The following is a 13,835-nucleotide window of genomic DNA, read 5'->3' as shown; positions in this document are numbered from 1 at the left end:
TCACTTTCCTCACATGTTTAGTCTGTGCCTTACCATAAATCATATTTTATGTGTATATTACTTTTTCATTGTATATATACTTTTTACGTGTATATACTTTTAACCATTCTGTGTGTGTCTGTATATCAGGTGTTTTGGGTTGATAGATATGGATAGAGGAGGTTTTTTTTGTTTTCTTGTACAGTGAATGTTTCTATACATCAATTTAAGTGGCAATTTACTGCCTGAAAAATAATTTACAAATAATTGAAGACTGTGTCCCTGGACCTCTCAAAGAGAAGCATTTGGTACGAATAAGGGAACACAATTATTAGTCAAAATATGCTTACATAAATGATTGTCACACACAGTATTTGTTGTAAACATTTTATTTTAGATTAACATACAATTGAGTCCTTTTAATAAGTTTACCATATTTTCCGCACTATAAAGAGCACCGGGTTATAGGGCGCACCCCCCAAAAATAGTTTTTGGTCCTATATTTCCCATACATAAGGCGCACCCGATTATAAGGCGCTACAATGGGAAAGTCGACAAAACAGTCGGATAGTTCAGTCAAACTTATTACCCCCTTAACATTCCGAAAGCTTCCAAAGATGCAAATACGTGTCTCACACATGTACGGACACAGTGTCTGTACAATGTCACCAATCGCTCAAATGCATCGTTCCAAATATCATTCGGAAGGTTAAAGTCTTGGGATTCCTGGAATGCCAAACATTTCTTAGTTTCTATTTTATTTTTCGCTGGTAACTGTGTGGACAGCAAAGTAAGAATTTTATTGTGCAGGAAAACGGGGTTCTTTACTGTGCATATGACAATAAACACTTTGAATTGAATTTAGTTTAAAAATAGACTCATCACAGAAACATCAAGATCGTTCAAAAACAAGATACCGGGAAAATATAAAACCGCATAGCTCACCTAAGTTCTCTTGCAGCCATCACGTTCAATAATGATACGTAACCATGGTCTTCTTACAACCGTGAGTGTAGTAAATCCAGGAAAGTAAAATATTTACGAATACAGAATAGTAAAAAATGTTTTCTCTATGCCGTAGTGCAACCCGACGTATCATTCACATTCATCTTTTTCGGCCAATTGCAGGCTTTGTTTTGCCCCGCTTTAGCCTATGCGAGCCTGTAAATGATGAAAAGGATCCGCCCCCTTTACCTCCGAATAACTTAAGCCAATAGTGACTGATTCAAATGATGATTGACACATTGGTTAGGAAATGAAACGCTGGTATATAAATCCCAGCATACACCGCGGACTACTTCGCCTTCGGGGAAAATCTAGTCGGCGGCTGCTTGCCTTAGTTGCAAGACCTTGCGACTTAATATTGATCCATATATAAGGCGCACTATATTATAAGGCGCATGGTCAACTTTTGAAAAAAATAAAGGCTTTTAGGTGCGCCTTATAGTCGTGAAAATACGGTAGTATCATTGTTTGACCCTTTCGTCTCTGCCTTTATTCAATAAGGTGTCTATTTCTTAGAAAAGCCCAGGGAGGAAATGTGCGAGTGACCCAGATGTACTTTCCGACGTCCTGTCAATATTTAATGTGAACCATCATTAAAATACCTTCTCTTTCAAATAATGTATTATTTTTACCCACATCACTGAGGACATTTTTGTCTTCACCCACCACGCCTTCCAAGAAGTCGTTTTTTCTTGACATTTGTGTTTTTCAAATCTGTAGACCAAAGAAAAAAGACCCAATTCACATAAATGAAAAAAAAAACTCAGACAAAAAGCAGCCCTGCCTCTCTGTTCCCCTGATAACCTAAAATTTAATTTTATCTCACAATGATAAGAGATATATACAGTCATTCTTGTAAGTCTAATGTCTCCGGTAAAAATCGCATTAAAGGTAATAGTGCATCTCAATTAAATTGTGGAATACTCCCTGTACTGCTGCCTTTAAAGAGAAAACAAGAACAAAATGATGACGGGTGCAATTTTTTATAACATTCCTGTTTTTGTGTCTCCTTCAGATGATGGTAAACTCTCTCTAGATGAGTTCCAGGCTTTCTTCTCCGATGGCACGCTGAATGAGGAGGAGCTCGAGAAGTTATTTCATACCATTGATTCTGATAACACCAGGTAAGTGCAAAAGTACACATATCTCAATGAACAGTTTTAGATAATTAACATTTTGACAACTAATCAAGTCAAGTTTATTTGTATCGCGTTGAATCACAAAGTCTCACCGGGCTGCACAGACCACATATTATTGCAAACCACAGACGATTATGATATCATCCCCTGATCTAAAACCTACATGAGGGCAAATAATACATTAATATTGTCAACATAAAATATAGGTTTTTCATATGCTATAGAATAGAAGTTTGTTTTAAGTTTAGATTTAAACATTTCCACTGAGGTTGCAGATCGAATCTCAGAGGACAGAGCATTCTTCAACTCCGGGGACCGAATGGAAAAGGCTCTCGAACCTACGGATCTTTTCTTGGCTTTTGGGATCACTAGTAGACCAGCATTTTCAGGGCGAAGGCTCCGGACCGGTACATAGGGGGAAATTAAATCTGAAAGATATGAGGGAGAAAGTCCATGCAAGATTTTGTATACTACCAACAGAACCTTAAAATCGCATCTTAAGCTAACAGGGAGTCAATGCAGGTTAGCTAAAATCGGGGTCATGTCATCAAACTTTCTTGTCTTAGTTAAAAGCCTCGCTTGAGCATTTTGTACCAGCTGAAGGCTCTTGATTTTGGACATCGGGAGACCGGAGAGTAGTGCATTACAGTAATCCAGACGGGAAGTAACAAATACATGAATTATAATCCCCGCATCTGACTGAGACAGTATAGCTAGTCAGTCCAGTTGAGTATCGTACCTTGACACTTTTTGCGAAACGGATCAGGTCTGTCTCCGTTGTGGAGCTTTTTTGCAACCTTCTTTTTCTTTGTTTTTTATGCACATTGCATGTTTACTTTTATGAAACTAAAGAAGTTACAACGGGTAAACAGGACGGCAGGTGTCAAATGGAGAGGTAAATTCCTTGTATTAATAAAGCTGTTTGTATAACAAGAACTGCATTAATTTTCATCAGTCTGATATTTTAAAGACCAAAACTAAAAACTAATCAAACTTGAATCAATCAAACATCCCAACATAACATGTTTTAAACACATAATATTTACAAGTAATATTCTATGTATCAGTGAGCGAATGTTAGCCTCTTGGAAAATCTCTACACGACTTGGTTGTTCATTTTTACCTTTATTGCAGAATGTATGCAATAGTTGTATTTTGTTTTGCCAATATTCTGCATTTTCACACTGTAAAGGTTTTTTTTTTTTACTTTTTCCGCCAACTGTTCTAAATGAGCCAGTCACAGTTTAGCAATTGCAGTTACTCTTTGAATACCTCCCTGATTGGCTCTCATTGATGAAAGCAATGCGTTGACCTAATATATTCTAATAATGCCCATTTATGCTACAATCAGTAGAAGTGATTGTGATTGACTGAGTTTTCAGGAATCAACAATGGCTTTGATCATTTCCACAACATCTACATCTTTCAAATGTAGAGAACACATAAATTAAGCCAGGAAGACTTGAAACGTATCACACTCATTTGCATTTATAATTATACACCATGTATTATGCAACAGAACTTATCACAATACACACCATATTTGAATGTCAGCGTGACAAATTGTTATGCAGATTGATGTCGATATAACGGCAAACAAATGTCCCCTAGACAAACATTCTGGAGAGTTCAGTCCAGAAGGTTCTATGTGAATTTATCTAGTTTATGGCCACTCTTGGATGTGCCTCTTTTATGTTCACTTTCTCTTTTATCTCAGCTAATATAAAAATATGATCTGTGTGCAAAATGAAAGGTTACATTCCAGCCCTTGACTCACGCGTTCTGTCTCCTTTAAGAATATCTGTATTAGGCATCTGCTCTTTGTGTCGGGTGCTTGCAAGGCAAATACTCTATTTAATTTCAGACTCAGCATTTCCATGTAAAAACTATCAATGTACAGTGGTATCCCCATACACGAGCACCTCCAAATTCGAGAATTTTGATACCCACGTTTTTTGGGGGGGATACAATCATGCTCGCCACACAAAGGAAAATTCAGTTCTCAGAGGCTACCACGAGAGACTCAACAGTCTTGACTGCTTACCACAAACATCAGCTCATCCAGTTTGCACATGCAAACTACTCCAAGTAAAAAAATAAAGTATTGCGCTGTAAATAAATTGTGTACGTTAATTTAAAGATCCAGAAACTTTAAGTGTACAGTAAGCGCTTATGTATCTACAGTCTCATAACCACCTATTGCTGCCCCTCCTTAATAACTGCAAATCCTCCTTATTAAGGAATAATAAACCTTACAAACACACATGGCAATTATTTACTTACAGCAGGACAGACTCTGTAGAATACCGTGACAATATCAGCAATCTAAGATGACGTTGTCGTCTGCTACCAGTGACCGAAACAACGTGGATTAGAGCCCTAATAGGCAAGACAAGATTGTTCCTTTAAAAACAAAAAAAAGTTGACAGGTATACAATCTCTGTGACTCCTCCAAAAATGTGCAATTTGAACCATACACAGGGTAGAATATCGTGATCAGACTAATATTTTATTCATGCAGTCCAAATTTTTAAAATTGGATGATTTAGTAAATGTTTTCACTTCACAACTCCTATTTAAGGTCAACAAAAACATAGTGCCAGAAAACATCCAAAAATTATTCACTCGGAAAGAGGGAAGTTATAACTTAAGGGGCTGTAGTAAATTCAAAATCCCATTGGTGACAACCACCAGGAAAAGTCTGTATGTCAAACCTTGGAACAATTCACAATACGAGATAAAAACATGTCTAAATATTCATCTCATTACTGCACCGCTTATCCTCAGTAGGGTCGCGGGGGTGCTAGAGCCCATCCCAGCATTCATCGGGCAGTGGGCAGGGGACACCCTGAACTGGTTGCCAGCCAATCGCAGGGCACACAGGGAGAGACAACTCGCTCGCTCATTCACACCTAGGGACAATTTGGACCGGCCAATCCACCTGAAATGCATGTCTTTGGAATGTGGGAGGAAACCGGAGTGCCCGGAAAAAAACCCACGCAAGCACGGGGAGAACATACAAACTCCGCACAGGAAGTCCGGTATAGCTGGATTTGAACCCACACAGGAGGTTCCCAAGACCTTAAAACTTTGCCGCGCACGCCCTAACCACTGCCCCGCCGTGCTGCCCTGTCGAAATATTCACTTGTTCAAATTGAAATACAAAAAAACCTTACTGGCAGAATGGTTTACAACTACAGTTAACTTTGTTGTAATTGATACTATTATTATATTATAACTGTTATTATTGCTATTGTTGTTATTATCATTGGTGTCTCAATGGTAAATGGTAAATGGTCTGCATTTTACATAGCGCTTTTCAGGTCAATGACCAGCCCCAGTGACCAGTAGCATTGCAACGTTAATAGATGGGTACCACAATGATTAGTATACATATGTGACTATACATATGTTATTATTATAATTATTGATATCTGACCTATGTAATATGTATATCCGTGAGGTTTGTTATATTTAGACACAAAAGAGGTGAAATGTAAATAATAAGGAAGATGAGGGAGTAGGGAAAATAAGCGTTGCTTCTTACTACCCCTTTTCGAACATGTTATGTTAACATTATTTTTGTCGTTGAGTCATTGTTTTTGTCCTGTTCTCGTTTTTTAATGTTAGAAATAAAGTTTTCATTGATTCATTCATTCATTCGTTCTTGGAAGCACCCTCCTTTTCTCGGACCTACGCACACAAGATTGTTGTGGTGCTCAGAATAATCTTGCCTTTTTTTTTAATATTCTCTCATTTATTTTATTTCTGTATTTTTCAAGTTTAGTTGATGTGATTTTATTTATAAGGAGCATGTATTTTATAGCCAGGGTTGGGTAGGGTTACCTTAACTTGATTACTTTCAATTACTTTTGGATTACTCCAATACCAAATATGCTAAATGTGAATAAAATGATGATTCACAACACGTGGTAAGCTTTCTCTCCTGGCTTTGATCTCTTTGATCTGCGGCAAAACTAACATAAAATGCGACAGAAACAAAATGAAAATAAATCCAAACAGCTTGCCAACATCATTTTTGCCGTTCCATGTATTCCGTTACTCCCCAAGCCTGCACAAAATTTAGTCATTTTATTCATATTTAGTTTATTTTGTCTTTTATTAGCATATTTAGTATTGGAGTAATCCAAAAGTAATTGAAAGTAATCCAGTTAAAGTAACCCTACCCAACCCTGTTTATAGCTTTTCAAGGTTCACTTTGATGCTACAGAAGGAAACCAAACAGTTCCTAATTGTAATATAAACAACGGGAACAATTTGCTCGTTTCATGAGCCATTCCAGCCTTGAGTATGATCCTGGAACAAATAAAACTTGTATGAAGAGGTACCACTTTATTGATTTGCACCAGTAAAACCTGACCATAAAGTACGTTCCTGAGCAGGTGGGAGTGGAGGATGCTATATTATACATGTTACACCGATCCCTCTCTCACCTGGATAGGGCGAAGGGGGCTGTGAGGATTACAGTTTTGGACTTCTCTAGTGCCTTCAATACCATACAGCCTCTGCTACTGAGTAGGAAATTGACAGAGATGGGAGTTAGCTCACACCTGGTAGAATGGATTACTGACTACCTGACAGGCAGACCGCAGTATGTGAAACAGGGGGGCTGTACATCGGACACCGTGGTTAGCAGCACAGGATCTCCGCAGGGGACCGTTCTCTCTCCGTTCCTATTCATTCTATATACATCGGACTTTAAGTACAACTCTGAGTCCTGCCATGTGCAAAAGTTTGCAGATGACACTGCGATCGTGGGATGTATCAGAAACGGGCAGGAGGAGGAGTACAGGAAATTGATTCAGGACTTTGTCCGATGGAGCGACGCAAACCACCTGCACCTAAACACCACCAAGACCAGAGAGATGGTGGTGGACTTCAGGAGAACCAGAACTCACCCGGTTCCTGTAACCATCAAGGGAGAATGTGTAGAATTTGTCCAGACCTACAAATACCTGGGTGTGCAGCTGGACAACAAACTGGACTGGACTGCCAACACAGAAGCTCTATGTAGGAAAGGGCAAAGCCGACTTTACTTCCTCAGAAGGCTGGCCTCCTTCAACATCTGCAAAAAGCTCCTGAAAATATTCTATGAGACAGTAGTGGCAAGCGCCCTCTTCTATACGGCAGCGTGTTGGGGAGGCAGCGTCAAGAAGAAGGATGCCTCTCGTCTCAATAAACTGGCTAGGAAAGCGAGCTCTGTTGTGGGCAAAGAGCTGGACAGCCTAACAACAGTAGCTGAGAGACAGGCACTGAAAAAGCTGAGGTCAATCATGGACAATCCATCGCATCCGCTTCACAGCATTATCTCCGGACAGAAGAGCAGTTTCAGTGACAGACTGCTGTCACTGTCTTGTACTACGGACAGACTGAAGAGATCTTTTCTTCCTCATGCCATGAGGCTCTTTAACTCCACCCGGCAGAGTAAAGGCCCACATTAAACCACACCACCTACATTGGATATTACCGAATCTTACTGCATTATGTGTTCTGTGTAGCACTATTTAGTTACTCTATATAACATGCTAAAGTGGGCATTTGCACGTCACACTGGGTATTTGTATATTGTATTCTTTTGGCTTTATTATTGTATTGTTCTCAGCTCAGGGATGCTGCTGGAAATGTGAATTTCCCTTAGGGGATGAATAAAGTATCTATCTATCTATCTATCTATCTATCTATCTATCTATTTCCTAAGCCAGCAGGAAGTTGATGATACTGGGTTTGATAAAGAAGGATGAGAGGATGGTACAGCCACCCTCTCCTCACCCTCCATCTTCATCTATCTTTGGTTCTAAATCTACCACCTTTAATAGAAAGACTAATTTAAAATGAAAGTTCAATATTTGATGTTTTCGCAAGCCATAATGAAAAAGTAAGCCCAATTTCTCCCCGTGGATTTATTAGTACAATGATTGATCAGTCGAAAATGTTGCTGACCAAAATCACAAAATATTGCATGCAATGGGAATCAAACCCGGGTCGCTGCGTTGTGAACACTGAAATCCAAGCACTAGACCACCAATGATACGATGAGATATAAAAAGGTACCGTATTTTCCGCACTATAGGGCGCACCGGGTTATAGGGCGCACCCCCAAAAAATAGTTTTTGGTCCTGTATCTTCCATAGATAAGGCGCACCGGATTATAAGGTGCTACAATGGGAACGTCGACAAAACAGTCAGATTATTCAGTCAAACTTATTACCCACTTAACATTCCCAAAGCTTGCAAAGAAGCAAATACGTGTCGTAGACACGTGCGGATGCGGTGTCCGTACGATGTCACTCAAATGCATCGTTTCAAATATCATTCGGAAGGTTAAAGTCTTGGGATTCAAGAAATGCCAACCATTCCTTAGTTTCTATTTTCTTTTTCGCTCGCAACTTTACTGTGCATATGACAATAAACACTTGGAATTGAGTTGAATTCACTCAACTCATCACAGCAACATCAAGATCGTTCTAAAACAAGATACCGGGAAAATATAAAGCCGCATAGCTCACCTAAGTTCTCACGTTCAATAATGATACGCAACCATGGTCTTCTTACAACCGTGAGTGTAGTAAATCCAGGAGAGTAAAATATTTACAAATACAGACTAATGAAACATGTTTCTTTTTGGCGTAGTTTAGCAAGCTTGCTATTCAGTCATCTTTTTCAGCCAATTGCAGGGTTTGTTTCGGCCCTCTAGCCTATCCGAAGCTCCGAACAACTTCAGCCAATAGCAATCGATTTAACGGATGATTGACACATCTTTTTCGGCCAATTGCAGGGTTTGTTTCGGCCCTCTAGCCTATCCGAGGCTCCGAATAACTTTAGCCAATAGCGATCGATTCAAATGATGATTGACACATTGGTTAGCCAATGAAACGCCGGTATATAAATCCCAGCATACACCGCAGACTACTCCACGTTCGGGGGAAAATCGAGTCGGCGGCTGTTGCGTAAGTTGCGGGACCTTGCGATTTAATATTGAGCCATATATAAGGCGCACTGTATTATAAGGCGCATGGTCAGCTTTTGAAAAAAATTAAGACTTTTAGGTGCGCCTTATAGTGCGGAAAATACGGTATTTGATTTTATCTCCTAATCACACATTTGGGTGCCAGGTATAAACGTTAGAAAATGGAAAAAACAGAGTTGTCCTAAAAAATGGAAATAAAAGCAAAAAATTACGACAAGGGACACAACTTTTTGGTATATATTATGATAAATCTGACTTAACATTTATATATATTTTTCCGGATGAAATGTATCCTTTCTCCAATCTCTTACATTCGTTTTTCGCACTGTAAAAATTGTGTAAAAACATGAAATCTGTATCACAGTGATCTAGTGGTTTTTGTGTCGGTGCTCTCACCGCCATGAACCAGGTTTCGTTTCCCGTTGCATACGTTGCTTTTGCGATTATGGTCAGCGATATTTTTCGATTGATTAATCATAACAAAAATAAAGGAGTATACAATAAAACCTAAGAAAATAACATTAATAAAGGTGTATGAACCCTGTTATATATATTGGTGCTTTCCCAAAGTCTTTTATCAAACTGGGTGAGGCACGTGATAAAAATATTCACCTCTTCAAGTGAACTCATCATCTATTGAATATGAGAAAGTAATTTCATTTTTGGAGCATTACATGGCATTTTGAATATTTACAGAACAATCATTCAGGCACGGAGCAGATGGTGTCTTTCATTCCATTTCCTCCTCATCAGTTACAATTTCCCAGTCTGCTTTCATTTTTTCTTTTTTGTGTTTCCCTGAGTCCCTGCCTCATCCCTTTTAATTACTTTCTTGGCTGTTCCAGGAGATACACACTAAACATGGCCTGACTTTTCCTTGTGTGTGTTGGTATTTGATATTGCAAGCAGTGTTCTCGTTTGCCCGCGTCCCTGTGTCCTAGACACATCATTTTTGCTGGGGACGCATTGTGTCAAATCAACGTGCGTCCCCACTATTGTTGTTTTGGTTTTGCGCCGATCTCGGCAAACGAGATCTCGTTGCTTCGAGATGATGTCATTGTTTTGGTGGTTGTTGAGTGAAAGAGAAGTATGCCTCCGTAAAATTAGGTGCAAATAAACAAAACAATGGTAATTTCTTCGGAGTCGGTAATAAGTCGAAACATAATACAGAAAGTGGTAACAACGGCAATAATTCCGGTATGAAAAAAACGGCAGAGAAATTCTTTAGAAGACCATGAAGGCAAGGAAAACGTGTGTTTTGAAGCGAACGATTCGACGAAAGATAAACAAAAGAATACTCCTAGCAAGAAAAGGACTTTTCTGCCAAAATGGACTCAATTATATTCCTGGTTACGCTATGAGGAGGATGATAATGGAGGCTACACGTTCTGTGATGCATGCACCCAGCGTGACAAAAAAACTGGATTGCATAAACCATTTCGCAATACAAACTTTCAGAAAAGCACATTGGATCGGCACAACGACAATGAAAACCACAAATTAGCTTTGGAAATTCCGTTGCTGCAATTGGATTGAGAATGCATTACAACTGTGGCGGGACCGCAAACCACGAAGAATAGATGAACTGAAAAATCTGAAGTGACTAAATTTGCATGAATATATAGACTAATATTTCAGCAATATTATTTTGTATAATGTACAATATTTTTGTGAACTGAAAACTCTTGAAGTGATAACTGCTTTGTATTACCAATTAAGTGTGATAATTAAAACTGAATGAATATATAGATTTATATATTTATTTATATATTTTTTGCTGTTTTACAATTTCAACCTCGATAACACTAAATTTTGGGGAGCCATAGATCTCTGTTGGGACCCATAGATTTTTGAGCATGCGAGTCCCCAGGACCCATCACTTTTCACAGTTAATATGAAGTTGTCGTTTTTTGACACAACCTTTTGTCCTTCTTTCCTTCTTCCCTCCTTTCTACCTTTTCTTCTTTCCTGTTTTACTGCTGCCCCACCGATGTGATAGTAATGTTGACACGAAGGAACTCTGTGGTAAGTAAAACACAGGCCCACATGTAAAATGTTTCATGTTTCAAGATAATTTTGTAGGTAAAAGGAAAGTAATTAGCTCATTCATTGCCAGACGTTTTTCTCAAATTGGGGGAATCAGCCAATTTTTGCCTTTTTAACTTATTTTGGAAGCCTTCCAGAAAATTTAGTTTTGAAGCTATGTAGTATAGGCCTACTGTCACGAGGCGGAGTGGAGTGGAAGGAGTGATCGGACAAGAACGGAGGCAGGAGGCAGGAAGGGAGAACTCAATTGCGTGACGATCCATAAGTTTTATTTAACAAAATAAAACTTGTCCAAAAGTCAGGGACAAGACAAACAAAAACATTCTTACAATCAGAACAGAACGGTACAGAGTTCCTCCGGCACGAACTCAACAGGACAGGGCATAACAGACGGAAAATGTTTTAAAAACTAAAACAGGACAAGGCATAGCAGACCGGGGAATGTGTAATGAGCCAGCGCCCGCCAAACCCACAACCCAGCCTTAAGTAGCAGACCAGCAATCAGCTGATCTGCTTCAGCTTGAGTTCGGGGGCGCGGCAGACTGGTCGCCATGGCGACCGTGACACCTACGTCATTTCAAAAGCATGAAGCTTCATCTTTCATTAGCAAAAGAAAGTACGTTTCTAGCTTGTATCATTCTTTAGGAAACAACAGTTAACAATCGGTAAGTTCACTGAAAGCACTCGTTTCTAATTTCCGAGAACAGCTTTTTGTGAAAGGATGCATTTAAGCAAAAACTTTCACTTTGTTTTTGTCGGTTTTTTTCGCATCTTCTAATATCTAAAAAATGCTTTCCATAAACACAAGGGCACTTTGCTTGCAAAATATTTTATTTTAATTTTATCTTTTTACATGAACTATACAAGATTTTTTTAAGGCCCGATGTTTCCAGTGAAGAAATCACACAATTTTGGTCACCATGGCAATAACGTTCCCTCGGGCCACCACATTCGTGAATGAAACGTCATCCCTCTCCAACTAGACGATGACGATGGGATGATGGGTCATCTTTTTTTGAAAGGAATGAGCTCTGCGAAGAGTTAACTGCCTATTGCTATTTGTCCATATCTCGTGACTCTCACCGCGCTCCTTCACTACGCCTACTCGCTGTATGGGGCCGCCTACACACATTACTTTCCTGGATACAGGAAGCAATACTAGGACGTTCGTGCACAAAGATCTGATCAGTGCCACTCCTGCTTTTTAATGTTTATTTATCATACTGAAGTCATTCCCATGGGCTTGATACATACCAGTGAGCAGTATCAAACCCTTTATAGTACTTTTTTTAAAATATTCCAAGAAAAAACTATTTTTATATTTTGGCACTCTGAGACAATGCTTCTGAAAAAGTATTTCTACGTAATGGTATTGAATGAGTTAAGTATCTTTATACTACACTGCAATAAAAAGCTATAGGTGTATAAGGAGTACCTATCAAGAATAAAATGATGGACTAAATAAATAACTGTTTTATTCCTGGATTACTGTCTAAAATGTAATTCCGTAAATTTAAAATTAGTTTGTCTGAATTATACGTGCACAGTATGTAATCATTTGCGGTTTGGACGAAATGAAACGCCTAAAAATTGACTCACCCATTTGTGTTTCTTTATCTGGTAAAATGGAAGAACTAGTTTTTTTGAACACTGGCAAACAACATGAATACAATTTAGCTAAAGAGAAAAAAAAACATTTATTTTACAAACTAAGATGCAACAACTCAAAGAGTAAAGGTACAAAAGACAAACTACAGACATTTTTCATCAATAACACCATAATCAATCATACATGTTGTGAAAAGTTTGCGAAATATCATTTTTGTTGCCCATGTTTGCCTTTTGGTTATTTGTAAGTACTGAATTTCTGGACTATAAGACGCACCTAAAAAACAAAAAATGCCAGAAATTATGAAGTGCCTTCATGTAACCCAGTGTGCCTTAAAAACTGGAAATAAAGGAAATGGAGTAAGAAATGCTTATACCTGTGGTAACCATTTGTGAAGAAATCAAGTTAATTTAGTTGCTGAATCAGATTTCCCAATATTCTATAAAATGTTTTTTTGTTTTTATTGTATGTTTTTTTAATGCAACACTGTAGTTTCAATTTAGATAGATAGATAGATAGATAGATAGATAGATAGATAGATAGATAGATAGATAGATAGATAGATACTTAATTTAATTTAGTGCGCCTTATAGTCAGGTGCGCCTTATATATGAAATAAATAGCTCACAGAGGAATATTTTGAAGGTGCGCTCTATTATCAGGTGCACCTTATACTCTGGAAATTACGGTATTTCAATAGAATTGTCTTCATTACCATTGATGATAATGTAGGGAGCCATGTTTGCCACTTGATTAGACATGGCACTCCAGGATAAAATAGATGAACACGTAATAAAGACATAAAAGAGAAAACAATTAGATGAAAGAATGTCAGGATAAAGATTCAAAAATATTTACGAAAATTCGTAATAATAGTGTAATGAAACGTAGTGCAAAAAAACTATTAATGATGGTTATTTGAATGTTATTTTTCTTAAAATATCATGACATGTTTTGGATGACTATGTCATCTTTAGGTGTTGAATTCACATAAGGTCAAAATAATTGTTATGGCAAAAGATTCGGTGATTAAATGACTCCAAATTGAATTTACTTTTAACAAATGAGC

General features: G+C 38.2%; 1 protein-coding gene across 1 annotated transcript in view; it reads left to right on the top strand.

Annotated features, from left to right (window-relative positions):
• Positions 1-13,835, top strand: part of necab2 (N-terminal EF-hand calcium binding protein 2) — a 164,912-nt gene that overhangs the window by 43,102 nt on the left and 107,975 nt on the right. The window contains exons 3-4 of the mRNA XM_088339666.1: positions 2,000-2,108; positions 11,111-11,136. Coding sequence (XP_088195792.1) covers positions 2,000-2,108; positions 11,111-11,136 — 135 coding nt within the window. The remainder of the gene's footprint in view (positions 1-1,999; positions 2,109-11,110; positions 11,137-13,835) is intronic.

Source organism: Urocampus carinirostris, chromosome 7, assembly GCF_059441175.1.
Source record: "Urocampus carinirostris isolate Australia breed hairy pipefish chromosome 7, RoL_Ucar_1.0, whole genome shotgun sequence".
Taxonomy (NCBI): Eukaryota; Metazoa; Chordata; class Actinopteri; order Syngnathiformes; family Syngnathidae; genus Urocampus; species Urocampus carinirostris.
This window is presented reverse-complemented; position numbering and strand designations above follow the sequence as displayed.